At 48.3% G+C, this 17,747-nt stretch overlaps 1 protein-coding gene across 2 annotated transcripts in view; it reads right to left on the bottom strand.

The window, feature by feature from the left end:
• Positions 1 to 4,757: 4,757 nt before the first annotated feature.
• The window catches only part of Il20rb (interleukin 20 receptor subunit beta), a 28,091-nt gene continuing 15,101 nt past the window's right edge, over positions 4,758 to 17,747 (bottom strand). For both annotated transcript variants that reach the window (XM_041677477.1, XM_041677478.1), the window contains 4 exons: positions 15,443 to 15,567; positions 13,435 to 13,585; positions 9,344 to 9,486; positions 4,758 to 5,315 (listed from right to left, as the gene is read on the bottom strand). In XM_041677477.1, coding sequence (XP_041533411.1) covers positions 5,193 to 5,315; positions 9,344 to 9,486; positions 13,435 to 13,585; positions 15,443 to 15,567 — 542 coding nt within the window. In that variant the 3' untranslated portion in view covers positions 4,758 to 5,192. The remainder of the gene's footprint in view (positions 5,316 to 9,343; positions 9,487 to 13,434; positions 13,586 to 15,442; positions 15,568 to 17,747) is intronic.

Here is a 17,747-nt window from a genome sequence, read left to right as displayed (position 1 = left end):
AAACTGACAAAGAGACCCACAACTGCTCTATGTGTAGAAAATAAGGAACCGGAGAGTGCTGAGCCCTCAATGTAACACAGGTGTCACACTCTCCCTGCGCTCAGGGATCTTTGAGGATGAGGAGGCAGGAGACTCCAGAGTGGGTGGGTGGGAGAGTGAGGACTGAAAGGTGATTGCAGGAGATGGGTAGATGTGATCTAAGCACACTGTACGATATCCTCAAAGCAATAAAAACATGTAGAAAGATGGCAGTGTTTCTAATCACAGTGGCCTCGGATGGAGGCTATGGCTGCATTCTGTCCCTAGAGAACCCTAAATCCTCCCCCTAAAATCGATTACAAAAAGTCCCAATCCCCGAGTCTCCCTTCTCTCAGAGCTTCATCTATTAAGTCAGAGTAGACTTAAAATGTTGAACTTGAGGCAAACAGATGCATCATGTGATTTTAGTTATCAAACTATAATGTTCTCTCAAATGTCTAAAATGACATTAGTTTAGCAATCCCAACTTGAGAATAATTATTTTAGGTTGTAAAATAAGGTGTTGGAGAAAGGGCCCCACTTAGTGCAGCACTGGTCAAGCAAGCTTTTTCGGCCATATGCTTAGAGCCACACCTCAAACCAGGCTTTTTCTAACTCTCCGGCTCAAGGCTCTCCTTTGCCTTCAGAGTCTAAAACTTAGAAGAGTGGGGAGAGAAAAGGAGGGCATGAGAGAGGGAGGGGAGGCGGGAGGAAAGAAAGGGAGCCGGGAGGAGTAACATGGAAGGGGAGGAGATGGCAGGGAAGGGGAGGGGAGAGAGAAAAAACAGTAAAGCCACTGGAAAGAAAGCAACTGACAAACCAGTTAATTCCAAAGACTCCAAATATGTGTGTGAAAATCAATAAAACATATTCAATAAAGACCAACAGAACCAATCAGTCACTTCTCACCCTTCACAGCCCGCTGTCTGTCCAGAGGCATCCTTCCGCGCTAACACCCTACTGCCTCTGAGCAGTACTTGAAATCGGGCACAGTTCAAATGTTTACAGCCTTCCTTTTTTTTTTTTTTTTTTTTTTTTTTTTTGGTAAGTGGGGAAATCCTTTTATCTGAAAGGGTACCTTGCAAATTATTTGCATTTCAGCATCTTCTTGCTGCCCTCTACTACAGGAAACCTCCGTAGTGAAGACGCCATGGTCTCCCACAATCTAGGCGGCTCCCAAGGGGGGAACTGTTCACCTTTGATCCGGCTGCAAAGGCCGGACAGCTGAGTCAGCGGAGTTCTGCGCCAATGAAGTGACTTCACCTGACTCAGGCCGCAGGAGTCAAAAGGCTTGACCTCTGCCCCTTCCACCAGTGTCTCCAGGCCTTGTGCTTGCTTTGCAGACTTGACCTTATAAGGAGGAGAGTGTGCAAAACTTGCTTGCCGCCCCTAGGCGATCCGGAATCATGTGCTAGGTAAGAAGTTCCGGAGCCAGGTAGGAGCTAACCTTGTGCTGTTTCAGGTCCCTAGAGGTCCTCCTGGGTGTGAAATGCGACTTCACAGCCTCTCCTAGGGCTGGCAACTGCTCGCTTAGGGATACTAGGGGAGGCCACTGCGTCTTCCTTTGTGAACCTCCAGCTCTGGCAAGGAAATGTGAGGGTCCCGGGAGCCAGAAAAACAAAACCAAATCTTCACTTTGGGTAAACTCTGATGTTGTTCCCAACCTCACAGTGTGCACAACGCTTTATCATGACTGGGCCGCAGTGGGAATCCCCACTGCTGCTGACCCTTGACCTGAGAAGCACCTCTAGAACGTCAGTCTAGTCAGGAGCAGGCTAAAAAATAGGATGTACGACAAAAAAAAAAAGAGGGATAACTTAGTTTGGGTTGGGTTTGGTTGTTGCAGCCTCCCCTTGAAGTGTCCATCATAACCATTGTTTTTCTTCCTCCCAAACAAAGGTTCTCTGTGTAGCCCAGACTGACCTGGAACTCGAGTCCTCCTAGGGCTGGGTTCCGAGCATGTGCCTGCAGCGTAAGACTACAGTAGAGAACCTAGAAAGGAGAGGGCGCCACGGGGCACACTCTCTGGTGTCAGAGACAGAGAGCGAGGACATGGTGACCGCCTAATTCTGCAAGCGACAATGGAGCTGTGTTCCGGTGTAGGCCTGGGGACTTTCTCCAGTTGACTCCCGGTTCCCGGAAAACTAGCCTGACTTTTTCCCTTTCCCTAAACTGGAAGCCCTGGGAGCTTCATCTCTAGTGAGAACAGGAGGATATTTCAGAATTCTCCACAAGGTGGCACCAGACACCCGTGCACGCAATGAAGGCGCTCCCTCCCGGTGGGCGGAGGAATTGGACAACCCGATCAAATCAGACCAGATTCAAAGGAAACAGATATGCAGAAAAGTCACACCGGCCCCAAAAGAAAACAGGCCCACGGAAAACAAGAAAGAAGCCTGTTTTAAAGAGATAGGGAGGCGTAGCACGGCGGCCAGATATCATCTGCAATTCCTCCGTAAAACGAAGGAGAGTTAAGTGGGAGGCAGGAGGTGGCAGCCAGAGAGGCTGTTTCGCCGCCTGCAGGTGGGCGCAGGTGGTGTCTGGAGCCAGGGACTGGTGGTGGAGAAACAAGCCTTCTGCCTAACATTTGCTGGTATTTTTCACTAATAAAAATGAGTGAGCCGATAAGCCCTCAAATGAGTACTGTGAGGACACAATAAACACGTCGAAAAGATTCTTCCCATGATTAGAGGAAGGTTTTTCGCTGCCAGTAAGAGAGAGAGAACAACCAAAGGTACCTGGAAGAGGCTAGATCAGAGGGAACAAGGGAAGACTAGACGTGGCCAGGGCTATCTATCTCTTGGGAGCTGAGAGAAGCAGGAAGATAGCATAGAGAATAACCAGAGTAGCAAAAAAAAAAAAAAAAGGGTAGTAGAGAACAGCACGTGCCGGGTGGGTGGGGACATTACAGAGAGAGCTAACCCATAAGGAGAAGGGAGGCCTGTGAACTGCAGCAGGCTGGGAGCTAGCACGGTAGAGACGGAGACAGAATGGCCTGCCAGGGTGGCCTGGGCCTTGAGATGTAGTAGGGGCTGAGGGAGCCTGGAGCTCAGCATTGGCTTTGACATATAACCACAAGTATGTATCAATGGGGAGCGCATGTCCCCTCTGCCAGGGGCAAGGGAAATGACTCCTGGCTGAGGGGAGCCCATTTCACAAGTTCCGGAGAAATACTGGCTTTTACCTAATCACCAGGAATCTTTCCAAAGTCCACCTTGAGCTTAGCCAAGACTGCCGTTTCTGGACGTGGGCACTTCCTGAAACATAACAAGTTCACTGTAGAATACACACTGTTGCTGCTTTTCAGTTTTTGTACTTCCTGTGTACGGGTGCAGAGTGTTTGTGTATCCCACTGGAGCTTGTCAGGGAACATCTCTGTGGTATCCATTCTGTCTTGTACCGGTCTGTGGTTCCCAGGGGTGGGTGAAACTCAGGTCTCCAGGTCTCCTCAGCCAGGGCCTTTCACTGGGCTCAATTCACCCTGAGAATTAGTTTGTCAGACTTCTTTTGGGGTGCCATTGTAGAATGATGATTTCAGATAGATTGTATCAATTGACACTATTGTATCTATTGGCCAGTACCAACTGACACCACCAGCCTTTTCTCGCTTGGGTGCTCAACACTGCCCCACCTTTGGTCAGTAGGGACTCTTGCGACTGCTTATGCTAAGTTTTGACTGATCCCATTGTCCAGAGCTTTGTTTTCTGACTGAACAAGGCATGGATGTTCTAAAACTACCACGTGCCCTTCAGTCCCAGGCCAGACATGGAATGAGCCACTGTGTTAACCCTGACTTTTGAAAGATAAACAGCATTAGGAACTGAAATGTGGACATCGGTGTGCATTGATGGGGTGTCAGTTCTACCCTGCCATTTCAGAGGGGAAAACTAAGTACTCTTTGTTTTTTTAACACCAAATTACCTGCCTACAAGTGCCAAATTCTGTGACTTTCCGTGTCAGGTGGTTCCAAATGTTTGTGCACTTTATACAACCATGTAGTCCCTTGTTTGGTTTTGTCTTGGTTAGGATTTCTATTACTGTTATAAAACATCATGATCCAAAGGAACTTGGGAAAGGTTTATTTTGCTTACACTTCCAGTCCATCACAGAGGGAAGTCAGGGCAGGAACCTAGACAGTTGCTGATACAGCAGCCACGGAGGCCAGGAGGCTTGCTCCTCACGGCTTGCTCAGCCGGCCTTTTTTATAGAAGCCAGGGTGACCAGCGCAGGGATGACACTGTCCATAGTGAGCTGGGCTTTTCTACATCAATCACGAGTTAATAAAATGTTCTGCAGCCTTCCTACAGCCCAGTCTTGTGAAGGCATTAACTCAGCTGAGGCTCTCTCCACTCAGATGTCCCTAGGTTGTGTGAAGTTGACATACTAGCCATCAACGCTTTGGTTATAACGACACACTGTTCTCATGCAATTTTAGAGGTCTACAATTAGCCCTCCAGTCCACGGATCCCAAAAGCCAGGCTCCTATCATAATAAACACTATTTGCTTGCTTTTTCTGATAGCTCAGGAAAATAACTTTTGAAGGAACTATCAATAGAGGCAGTACAAACACTGAAGACATCTGGTTGTAGACAGCCCACCCCGAAGAATTTGTTGCCAAGTTACCACGATCTCAAGTCTCACAATCTCTCACATCATGTGTGATGCAGAACACGTCAAATGGGGGAATGCGAGTCAAATAATCCCAAGCTAATGCCAAATAAAGTATGTTGAGGTTTTTCTTTATTAAAAGTGAACTCACTTATTACAACAAGGAAATAGGAATGGGGTCAACATCCGGGAGTGGCTCACAGGAAGAAGAGGCAGAGCAGGGTGGGACCGCAGCTTTCTGGTACCTCAAACTGGTCCAGCCTCTCAGAGGCCACTGGCTGGAGGGGGTTCGCCATCACCTCCCCCTTTTTTCTAAACAAAAGAGTTCCAAACCCAATACAAAACTATATACAATAAAAACAGATATCAAGTATAAAAATTAGAAGTACAACCAGTATAAACAATATTAAGGAAGGAACATATGCTAAATGATTCAATAATCATTCTATCCTAAGGAGTCTAAGTCTTGTATTAGCAATGGCTTGGCTAAATCAGAAGAGGCAAGCAGCTTCCAAAACGTGCAGTAGACGACAGAGACAACTGGCTACCTGGCAATCACCCAGTCTTATTTGCAATGTTGGAGCAACCAGACCCCGAAAAGATGCTCCGAGGACAGCGGGGCCACAGCGCAGGTGTCCACCTCTTCCTGTCTGCAGCTGATCAGCTTCTGAGACGAACTGGTGATTTTCTAAAAAGTCATTTTCACAAAAATCATTCATTAGTAATTGCAAAAAAAAAAAAAAAAGAATAGCACAGATATCCCAAGTATTTGTTTATTGTTTGTTTTTCAAGGCAGGTTTTGTCTGTGGAATCTTGGCTCTCCTGGAACTCGCTCTGTAAACCAGGCTGGCCTCGAACTCACAAAGATTTGCCTGCCTCTGTCTCCCAAGTGCTGGGATTAAAGATGTGCGCCACCACCCCTAACTGAAATCCCAACTATTGAAGTGTGTGTGTGTGTGTGTGTGTGTGTGTGTGTGTGTGTGTGCAGGCATGCATGTTCTCACATGTGTATGTGGGTACACGCACTCATATGTGCAGGCCCTAGGTTGGCACTGGGAGTTTTCCTTGATCCCTCACTGAGCATTTATATAGGTTCTGGGGATCTGAACTCTGATCCTCACACTGGGTGCCTACGTGGCAAGCACTTTTAACTGCTGAGCCATCTCCGCAATCCTAGTTAACTTTCAAGCCACAAAACCCTCCAGGACAATCCAAGCCCTAGGTCAGTGGCTCCCAGCACCTGCTGAGATCTCTCCTGGCCCTTGTCTAGCAATTTCCACATGACCCTGCTGGGTCAGTGCTTTTCTGTGAGAACCAATTCCACAAAAACTCAAATATAATTCAGGGGGATGGGGGAGGTGGTGTCCAACCTTCTACACCAGAGAGCTCTGAGAAGGACCCGCTTTGTGAGGCTTTAGGACGAGACCTAGCCCAGTGCCCAGTTCAGACAGGGGATCACAAGAGCAGGCTTGTTCTTGCTCCTGTATCACACGCTTCTAGCTCTTCCCAGAGCCCCCAGCGCATGATCATAGCTGATTTTAAACAGACAGAGAACAACTTTTCAGACAGTCCATTACTAAGTGGCCTGCTATGGCCTGAATCTGAAACATCTCCCATTGGCTCATGCACAAGGGTTTGGTACTGGAAGGCTTTGGGCAAGTGATTAGAGCAATGGAATAATCCCTTGATGTGGTCAAAATTTGACATAGTTGGAGGCCATAAAAAGAGGGAGGGCCTCTTTAGAAGAAGTAGGTTACTAAGAACCAAGGGTCCCTGGAAATATATATCTTGTTCCCTGCCCCCACCCCTTCTCTCTGTAGTGATTTGAATGAGAATGCCTCCCATAGACTTATATGTTTGAATGCTTGGTCCTGAATTGATGAACTCTCCAGGAAGGATCAGCAGGGTGGCTTTGTTGGAGAAAGAGTGTTGCTAGGAGTAACCTTTGAGGTTCCAAAAGCAGCCCAATCTCTCTGTCTCTCTATCTCTCTGTCTCTCTGTTTCTCTCTCCCTGCTGCCTGCAGATCAGGATGTAAAGCTCTCAGCTACTGCCCCAGCGCCATGCCTGTCTGTCTGCTTCCCACCATGATGGTCAGGGACTGGCCCTCTAAAACTGCAAGCAAGCCCCCAGTTAAATGCTTTCTTTTGTAAGAGTTGCCTATAACCCCGTTCCAGGGAATCTGATGCCCTCTCCTGGCCTTTGTAGACACTGCATGCACATGGTATGCTCACAGATATACAAACACTCATACTTTAAAAACTGTGACAGTCATGTATATGATAATTCCTGTAACAACGATGAATAAATCTATGTGAAGAATAACCAAAAGAGTAAATAAAAAAGAATTCTAAATGTATATACTTGGGGCTGAGTTGGTAAAGTGCTTGCCTAGAATGTACAGTGGCCCTGGGTTCAATCTTGAGTGCCACATAAAAGCACTCAGAGGCAGAGGCAGGTGGATCTCTGAGTTCGAGGCCATCCTAGTCTACAGAGTGAGTTTCAGACAGTCAGGGCCACACAGAGAAACACTATTTCAAAAGGAAGGAAGGAAGGAAGGAAGGAAGGAAGGAAGGAAGGGAGGGAGAAAGTATACCATATAAGCAATGAGAAAAAAAGAGCTAAATATTACCAGAGATAAAAATAAACACATAGTGATGCTAAAAGGCTTACTTAGGAAGACCCAGCTATCACAAATGTGTATGGCTGCCAGGCGGTGGTGGCACACACCTTTAATCCCAGTACTCGGGAGGCAGAGGCAGGTGGATCTCTGTGAGTTCTGGCCTGGTCTACAAGAGTTAGTTCCAGAACAGGCTCCAAAGCTACAAGAAACCCTGTCTCAAAAAACTAATAAACAAACAAACAAACAAATAAATAAATAATGTGTAAGGCCTTAAAGTAGTACTTCAGAGCTGGGCCGTAAGGGTGCATACCTTTAACCCCAGCACCAGAGAGAGAGAGGCAGAGGCAGGTGGAGCCTGGTCTGCAAAGCAAGTTCCAGGATAGCCATACACAAAGAAACCCTTTCTTGAAAAAAAAAAAAAAAAACCAAACTAAACGAAACAAAAAAACACAAACAAACAAACAAAAACAGTACTTCAAAATGCATGAAAAATTGCTGGATGTGGTGGTGTATACTTTTAATCCCAGCACTCAGGAGGCAGAAGCAGGTGCATCTCTGTGAGTTCAAGGCCAGCCTGGTCTACATTGTGAGTTTCAGGACAGCTATGGCTATACCGAGAAACCCTTTCTAAAAAGAAAAAAAAAAAAGCATGAAAAGTTGGTATAAAGGAAGAAACAGATGCAGCTACAGCCATGGTTAGGGTCTTTATACCCTTCTCTCAATCAGCTTGTAGAACTACTATACAGAAGTCAGAGCAACCCCAGTGAACTGAGTTCCCATAGCAGCGCCCTCACCACAGCCCAGGCACTGAGCTCTGTGCTAGGGTCGGCTAACACTGCTATGACCACATGGACGTATCAGAGACAGGAGAGCTGGCTTTAGGAGAGAAGGGTGGCAGGGCATCCTGAATACTAGGTTAAAGGGAGACTTCCTCCACTTGTACAGAGGCAAAAGCAAACCTCATAGATGTTATAGGAGTGGCTTCATTGTGATGGCCGACTGCTAAGGAATCCCGGCAGTGTGCTGACTATAGACAGATCTGGTTCTGATTGCTCTAGAGCAGCAGCCTGCTAACTCCCCACCAGAAGGGAACTGTGACAACCTTAGGGTGACAGGGGTGGAGGAGGGGTGCTCTGAAGAGCCACAGGTGAGGCATGTGTGAGCTGCTGAGGCCTGCCTTTGCTCGTCCCCCTCCAGGGCACAGACACACAGGGCCTACACCCACAGAGAGGTTCCGAGCCCTGGTCCATTGTTTTCAGGAGTAAGATAAGCATCCTGGGCTTGGGGGACACCAGAAGAACAGGTCCTTGAGCAGTCTCTATGAAGGTCCTCACCGTTGCCCTTGCCTATTCCACGCCCACCCAAGGCAAAGCACCTTCCATGCCGCATGGTCTTAAACCTGAGAGGCATGAGACTCTTGGCATACAGACTGTGTTGAGTCAGAACCTGCTACTGGCTGTAGCTGCTGTTACAATTGGGGAACCTGAGAGAGCTCAGAAGGCACTGGGGAAGACAAGACCGCATAGCTTATCACTAAGCACCCCAGGCTGAGTAACACAGCCACCCTCTTGGTAATGTCAGGTCCTGTGGGAAAGCAGAATGGCCTGCCAGAGCCTGGAAAAGGGAGGACTCACCCAGACCTTCTGATCAGGGGTTTCTGTGACCTGAGTGTATCCCCCAAACCACATGTTGGGTCAGAAACTGCGGGACATGATGAGGCTGGAAAGGCCTCAGCTCCATGAACGTGGGCTATAATAAGGCCTGAAGGCCGCATGTTTGATAACTTGTTCTATCCCTTAGGTGACACCTTTAGCCATGTTGTAAGAGCAAGAAGACCTTCACCCATAAGGCCCTTCAACCTCACTCCACCAACACCAACCCCATTCTCCGGAAGCCAGTGAACCCTATTCTCTAGAACTTACCCAGTCTGTGGTGTTCTGTGACAGCAGCAGAGACTAAGATACATAAAGCCCCATTAGTACTTTCTCCTCTCTCTGTCTGTCTTCATAGACCACAGAAAAATGTGTCCAAGCCCAACTAAAGCCCACGAGGCGCCTGGTCAACGTCACACTGAAGCGTAAGATGATGCTCTTACCAGGGTGTCGGGGAGGACTACGGACGGGCAGCAAGAGTAGCGGAGCAGCCGGCCCATCTTCCAGATGGAGAACAGTACAACCATTAGAACCAGCATGAAGCCAACAAATGCGACCAGCGCCAGGGCCAGCGGGAGGGACTCTCCTGGGTACAAAGCAAAGGAGAAGACTTAGGAGCCGCCGGGAAGGGAAAAACCACCAGGCCCACACCTCTGAGGGCTTCTCAGAGCAGCACTCAGGTCAAGACAGGGGGTGCCCGCACCCTGAGACTTGGTGTGTCCTCCAAAGGGCTGCAGTTACCACCATTCTCCTGGACTCACAATAAATATGGTTTTTAGAAAGCTGTGGGGAAGATTTCCATCTCGATCTTGGGAAGGGGAGGGAGGAACCTAAGGCATTGCCCATGATAGCATGTCCCTGGCACTACTGCCAGAGGAAGGCAGGCTGCCAGGCCCCAGACAGGATGAGGGGGAGGTGTTGGAGCAGAACAGCACAGAACAGGGCTGGGCGGAAACCAAAAACAAAGTGTTTCACAATTTGCTCTTGGCATAGACTCCTATGGTGGAGGAAAATACTAAGTCCCCAAACAGTCCCATTAAACTCACAGATGGAGCCCCTGTTACATGCGCTAGGTTCACTTCCGGCTCCCAGCCTGTTGCTAAGGTCTGGGCCCCTGCTCCTCACAGTGAGCATCTTTGTCATTGAAGAGGATATTATTTATGCTCAAGATGGGTTAATGGCCAACCCCAGGACAAATAGGTAGGGATAGCTCCAAAGCCCATGTTGAGTTTGCTAACAAATACAGCAAGAAGCCCCAGGTCTGAGCATCTGGAGATGCAGAGGATGGGACGAGCTAGTTTCCCACCTCTCTGTTCCATCTAACCGCTTGCAAACATTTATCACTTCCTGCCTGGACCGTTTGCTCGCAATGTTAGCAGTGACTTGGCCCACGTGGCTGTGGCCTGCGGGGTGGGGCATGTCTACTGTTTCACTTTGGGAAAATATTTTGGCAGTAGCCATCAAGAGATGAACAATGCCAATAACCTTCTGGTCCACTCCTGTGGTGTCCGGTCCAGAAAATCACTCCAAGGAAGGAAATAAGTGTGTGCATCCGTCAGTTCTCAGGAATATCCAGACAAGAGTCACAGGCTGTCACCAGCCATCCGCCCACTGGTCTCCTACCACTCGAGCCGTGACTCTCCGCACAGCAAACCCACACACACACACTGGAAAGCACCTCGTGAGCTCATCAGATTGCTGTTTGTCTCCACAGCTGGACGGCAGGGACTCCCTTCTCTGCCCCAGTGGACAGGCCAGGACTTGGCATGTAGTCAGCGCTCTGCAAATACTTATTTAATAGAAGAACGGCATCTGCGAGAGCAAATAGCAGTGCTTTAAATGCCAAATGAAAGGGACCGATCTAAGATACTATGGAACATTGGCATGGTAGGTTAGCAATTCAGCTGTTAGGAGAATAGACAGACATATTGCAGCTTGACTAATCATGGAACAAGTTTGGGAAGTCCATAGTATTGCCATCAATAAGGATATGCTGCTGGCTTAAGTTGTGTCTTTAAAAACTAAGACAAGCTGAGCATAGTGGCACATGCCTTTAATCTCAGTACTTGGGGTGCAGAAGTAGGTGGATCTCTGAGTTCAAGGCCAGCCTGGTCTACAGAGGGAGTTTCAGGACAGCCAGAACTACATAGTAAGACCCTGTCTCGAAGCGGGGAGAAAAAGGAAGGCAGACCCACACCCACACTGGGAGCTGGCTGCAACATTCCACACAGTGCATCTGAGCCAGGTAAAGAGCGTGGGAACACCCGGGTCCCCGAGCGGAGGAAGCATCGGAAGCTACAGACAATGTGGGAGAATAAATGAAGGGTTTGCCGGCAGAAGCATGTCTGTGACTCAAACACCTGACGAGAAGCAACCAGAAGAAACGCTTATTTTCACTCCTGCTCGAGGTTGCCTTCCGTCCCGGCAGAGGAGCTGTGGTTGTGGGGACAGGAAGTGGCATGTTTATATCCCCATGGCTCAGGAAACAGGACAGGAAGTGGGGTTGGGATTTAAACCTCGAGGTCCACCTCCCTGAGACTCACTTTCTCCAGCTTGACCCCAGCTCCCACAGGCTCTCCATCCTCCTCCCAAATAGTGCCACCAGCTAGGGACCAGCTGTGCAAACACATGAGCCTTGGGGGACATTCTACATCCAAACTAACAGCAGCTCTCTTGAGCAGCATGGGGAAGGATAAGATATTTAACTCCTACTTTTTATAGTTCTGAACTATTATATGGATTTTCCTAAGCTTGACACGTAATTTTTTTTAAGTGCCAAGAAATGTTTCTCAGAAAGTGTGCATGGAAAATGTTATGAAAAAAAAAAACAACCAACCAGGTATATGTATATCATGGAGGGCTAGTGCAGGTCTTCACCTAGATGCCAACTGAAGGGTTGCGGATCTTTGGAGGACAATTTTACAGCAGGGTCAGAGTTAAGTGTGTGTCTTTTGACCACGGTACTTTACTTCCAGGAGTTTATCATTCAAACATATATATCATTCAAATGTATATATGTGTGTATACACATATATGTGTGTATATATATATATATATATATGTTTGCTGGTATATCAGCAAAAGTGATCTACGCACAAGAAAATGAATGCATTGATTGCAACAGCAAAGTATTTGGGTGTGGGGAGGATCTAACTTCTATTAATCATAAATCAGTTGAATTAGCCAACACACACACACTCACAATGGAATAGGATTTTGTAATGAAGAAGTGATGATGGAATTTCTTTTTCATTTGGAAACATCTACACGATACATAGAAATGAGATTCAGAACAGTGCATATGATATCACTTTTGCTTAAAAGATGATATATATGTACATACTTATATATATGTGTCCTCATTTCCATGTATATGAGTTTTAAAAGCCTCCAGAAGAATATATAGGAAACTCATATGAAGGGAAAATGGAGAAGAGACATAGGGAAGATAATTACATGTATATTATGCTTTCTGGACCATATGAATGGACTAATATATTCAAAATAATATTTTTTTAAATCTAAGAAGTTATGCTGAAAAGTGTAACTAGTGGTTTTTGCATAGTGGGGTCATAGGATATAAAGGTTGTGCTTCTTTTCAAAGAATTTTTCATTACTGTAGACCAATAAAAAATAAATAAATAAATAAGGTCTAGGGAGCTGTCCCGGTCAGTAAATCGCCTGGTATACAAGCATGAGGACCTGAGTTTGGGTTCATGGCACCCACGTAAAAGCCAGGGGTGATTGTGGAGACCCAAACCCTGGTGCTTGGGAGTCACTGGGGCTCGCTGGCCAGCAGTCTAGCCAATCAGCAAACTCTGGGTTCGATTAGAGAGGCTGTCTCACAAAATAACAGAAATAGAGGAAGATGCTTAATATCAGTCTTTGTCCTTGACACCACATGTGCATATGTGTGCACATGTACCCCTACACACATGCACACAGGCAACACACACATTTTTAACTGCTTTAATTCAGATGAAGTTTTTTTTGTTTGTTTGTTTGTTTTTTTTTTGTTTTGTTTTTTCGAGACAGGGTTTCTCTGTGGCTTTGGAGCCTGTCCTGGAACTAGCTCTGTAGACCAGGCTGGTCTCGAACTCACAGAGATCCGCCTGCCTCTGCCTCCCGAGTGCTGGGATTAAAGGCGTGCGCCACCATCGCCCGGCCAGATGAAAAATTTTAGTCAAAGAAGATTCTATAGACTGTAAGATCCCTTCCAGACAAAGGAAGCTGTGGTATTGCTCTACAGTGTGGTACCTCCTTCCAAGGTCTAACTCTCCCACAGCCAACTCTGCCAACGGCTAAGCTAGTCCAGTAAGGTGCTGGGAGGAGGAGGCTTTGGGAGAACGTGCTGTGGGCAGCTGCTCAAGAAATCCCACCCAGCCCCCAGGGTAGGCCCCTACCCCTGGGGAGAACTAGAGTTTACCTCAGAACCCACCAACCCTGGAAGCAAATATGTAAATCCAGGGAAAACCTGGAACCATTGGTAGGGCTGCCAAGTGCAGAGACCCAGGGACAGGCAAGTTACCCTTACCTTGCATCTTCACACACTGAGTCTGGCTGAAGGCGCTGTGCCTCCCAATGGCATTCACCCACGCCTGCGCCTTCACACAGTACGTGGCCCCTGGTTCCATGGTTCCTAGGTGCAGTGGACTGTCCCCACTCTTCACCACCTTAAAATGCTCCTTTAAGAAAATCAAATCAAAACACAGTCACTGCTTAAGGGCAGCAGAGCTAAATATGCAGGGAGAGCTGGGTGGGGAAAACGTGCAGACAGCCCTTTTCCAGACCACAGAGAACATTCCCTCATTCATCCACTCATTCATATGTATTAAGCCTGTATGTACTACTGACATAGGCACACAGCATGGGAGCTTGCGCGCAGGAGAGAAATACCACACACACACATTCCATGTAATGATTGGGGCTATGAAGAGGAAGCAGGGCAAGGCACGGAGAGTGGTGGAGGCACAAGGGTAAACAGGTGTTCAGAAACAGCCTCTCCAGCCGAATAGCATTTGAGCAGAGCCCATCCACCTGTCTGTCCACCCTTCAATTCCCACTCTAAGCCCCAGGCCTGCAGAGGAGCCTGTAGAAGCTTGTAGGACCCAGCCCAGATGACTCAGGGTACTCACTCAGCAATGAGCCTCCCAGATACGAGGGTGGGGAATAGGCTCCGCTCCCCCCCCAAGACTATGAAGTTGATGCCTGCTTCCTCCTGCCCAGCCCCAGCCTTTCTCCCACCCTGTTCCATCTGCCTGGCTGGCAATGTGGTGTCCTACCAGTATACCCTGACCCAGCAGGGCAAACTGGCCCACATCCTGGCCCACCTGCCCACACCATGTTCCAAGAATAGCTGTCCCACTCAGCGGAGGGTACACGGGAGCATGTACACGGCCCCTAAACTATGTGACACTGGGCACCCCAGCCTGAGAAGGGTACCCACAGAGCTCAGCCGGCTGCCTGCCTGAAACCCACACAGCTCAGACTGATGAGCACAAGCAATGAGATTCACCACTGGAGGATTTGGTCTTGGGAAACAGTACCTCAAGCTGGATAGGAGGACAAAGGGAGAAGACTGGGTGAGGGGGGATCAGTCTGAGGTGCCTGGAGGGCTCAGGGGACACAGTCATAGCTGTGTCTAGGACCTGGAAGTGAAGGGGAGAAGCTACACTAAAACCTTCAATGAGAGACCAGCAAGGCTTCCATAGGTCAGGGTCCCTGAGTAGTTAAGATTATACTTCTGCTTTGCTCAGAGATTTGGTGAGAGTCTCTGTTGCCCATACTGATCCTCCTGAGAAAGCCAGCTTTTCCTGGGTCCACTGGAGTGGGTAGCCAGACCTTGTCATTACATCATCTTCAACAGGGCTACACGGGGAATGGTGTCCACAGTGTCTGCTGGAGCTCCACCTTGCTGCTGCTGCTGCTGCTGCTGCTGCTGTTTATTTGACAGTCCTTCTATGAGGGCCAGCCTCCCACTCACCCCAGACCACAGCAACCTTCCCATGGGGAAGGGCAGCTCCCTTCCAGGCTTTCTGCACGACCCGCCCGATCATAATTAGATAGGCTTATTCGTAAGCCAGCTCCTGGCCCACAGCCCTCCTTCTGCACTCTGCCAAGACACACACCCTCGAGAGGTTTTGTGCCCACCTTCTGTGCTTTTGAAATCATCCTGAACACCCTGAGCTAGAACATCCTGGCCTGCTGCCCCTGAGTGTCTGAGAATAGCTGAGGAAGGAGAAAAAACTAAGGCATCGAAAAGGCATTAGGGAGTCCAATGAGGTGGGGCCTTAGGGAAAGGAGAGTCGTCCTCCAGACTTCAGTGGACCTGGCCTGAAGAGGGCCCCGGTGTCCTGGCCAAGGTGGAGGATGAGCAAAGGTTACATCTTTGAGGAAGGGGTCGACGGATAGTTCTCTCATCCCTTCCTTCTCCCACCACTTAGCTCACACGCACTACAAAACTGGGCTTGACTCCCTCAGCCCCAGAAAGCTCTGCTCCTATGAGGCCTGGCTCAAAGGCCAAGGTCAGTGGGAAGCCTCACCGTGGCATCAGGCTCCTTCCTCCAGTAGAACACAAGGAACTCAAACAGGGGCCCCAGGTCTTCCAGCTTAATAACCAGATGCAAGCCGTATTCAGTGACCACCATACTGGGTGGGGTGAGGACCGCTGTTAACGAGAGAAAGAATCAAAGCCAGCTTCGGACTGAACTGATTTTCTTGGGGTAAAATGACCAAGTCATCAGAGGAAATACAGCAGCCCTACGGCCAACGGAGAGAGAGGACTTGCTAAAGGGTTCTAGGGTGTGGAGTCATGCCCATAAGGGGTTTCCTGCACTCTATGGGTGATCATAAAATCTTCTTAAATTCTATTTTTATTAAAATATGTTTTCAAAGATTGTGTGCATGTGCACACGCACACATGCATGCACTTGCCTATAAAGCATAGAGGCCGTTTCTCTTCTTCTACCAGGTAGGTCCTGGGAATCAAACTCAAGTCATCCTGCTTGGCAGGAAGTGCCTTTGCTTGCTGAGCCATCTTGGTGGCCCTCATAAAAATGCTTTTTGAATAATGATTGAGTGGAAAGTAAACCTAAAGACTTACTACAATTCATGCTTTATTCCAAAGAAATCTATCCCTTCTCCAGGAGCACAGGCTCAAGAGAAGGGATGAAGGACTCAAGAAAACATCGCTGTCCCTTTGAAGGTGCATGCTCTGTCTGCTCTCCCCATCGCCCTATTTTGCTGTTCTTCACCTCAGTTCATACTGTGATCAGATGCTGGTCCTTAACGCTTGCTGAACACCTGCCTGACTCTAAACTCTGCTGGGCACAGCTGGCTTGGTCTCTCCTCCTTGGGAATGGACATACCTGAGAGGGCCAACCCTAGCATCCCTGTTGTTACACAGAGCACCGGCACACACTGGTATCTGGTGCCTTGCAGACATCAGCAAATTAGCAACTTGCGGGGCTTGGCCCTTCTATTCTTGACCCCAGGATTCTTCATCTCACATGGAAACTATCAGCAAGTCAGAAGACAATCCGTTCTAGAAATTACAAGCACTATCTTCACTGTGCAGGTTCCCAGAGAGGCCAGCAGCTCCTGGGGACACTTTTCCACCAAGCCAAGAACAGAAGGGTCCACACAGGCTGCCTCCCTCAATATCAGTATAGAAACTCAAGGACCGGAAGGGCCAGTGTGATGGTTGGTATCGGCTTGGGAAGTAGAAAGGGATGTGGAGAAGAAAGAAAGTTCTTAGAGGGAGCATTCAGAGGGCAAAGTATTTTTCCATTGCCATCCTCACTGGAGAAAATATCCCTGGGTTTGGTGAGCTGCCCCTCGAAGGGACTAAAGGATTTGGTAGTCAGGCCACCTGTGCAAACAGAGCCAGCCCAGACACAACATCACTGCCTCTCGAAGACACACAGAGAAGGCCCGCCTCCTCCAATCTTAGGTCACATGTGATTGGAATCTGGGCCTCTGAATGCCCAGTCTTTTTGATAGACAAAATATCCTCAATTTCAGTTTATTTTATTTTTCTATTTCTTTTCTTCCCCAGCACTGGGGCAGAAGCCTCTGCCCTACACACTCTATACTTCTCTCACCTGACCCACCAAGAAACTTCAGAAAGTAAATCTTAGCCCCGTGGAACAGAGATGTTAAGGAAGTCACCTGGAGTCACATAGCTAACAGCCAGAATTAAAGCCCACGTCAGTCTCCATTTCCAGCCTGTGCTGTGTGAGGTGTCTGTCCGCTGCAGTAGAGAGTCACAGCTCTAGCTGCACGTGACAATAACCTGGGTAGAATCTGAATTTCCAAACAGATGGGCGCTCACACATCATTCAAATCAGACACCCCTAGAGTGGCCCCAGACGGGTGGCCTTTAAGCTCCATGTGATTATAACATGAAATTGAGGTTAAGAATATCTGCCTTCACTAAGTTTAAGAATAAGAGAGCTCGGTGGGAGAACACTAAGGCACAATTTTTTCAAGTGTCAGAGAAATCAGAGTCACACACACACACACACACACACACACACACTATGGAAAAGGAGGTGGGGTGGCAGTGCCAACCAGGTGGTGGTGGCACACGCCTTTAATCCCAGCACTCGGAAGGCAGAGGCTGGTGGATCTTTGTGAGTTCAAGTCCAGTCTGGTCTACAGAGTGAGTTCCAGGACAGCCAGAGCTTCACAGAGAAACCCTGTCTTGAAAAACCAAGAGGAGGGGGGGTCTAGAGCTACCGCAGCTAGATCACTAACTCCACCACACGTGAAGACCACAGGATTCTTGAGAGAGACCCTACCCTCTTCAGCACCTGAAACTCCCCTCTCAGCTTCCCCTACAGCAAG

This window comes from Microtus oregoni, unplaced genomic scaffold (genome assembly GCF_018167655.1).
Source record: "Microtus oregoni isolate MIOR12 unplaced genomic scaffold, Mior012 000028F_ref0000031, whole genome shotgun sequence".
NCBI lineage: Eukaryota > Metazoa > Chordata > Mammalia > Rodentia > Cricetidae > Microtus > Microtus oregoni.
The sequence above is the reverse complement of the archived record's forward strand: the minus strand, read 5'-3'. Positions and strand labels throughout refer to the sequence as shown.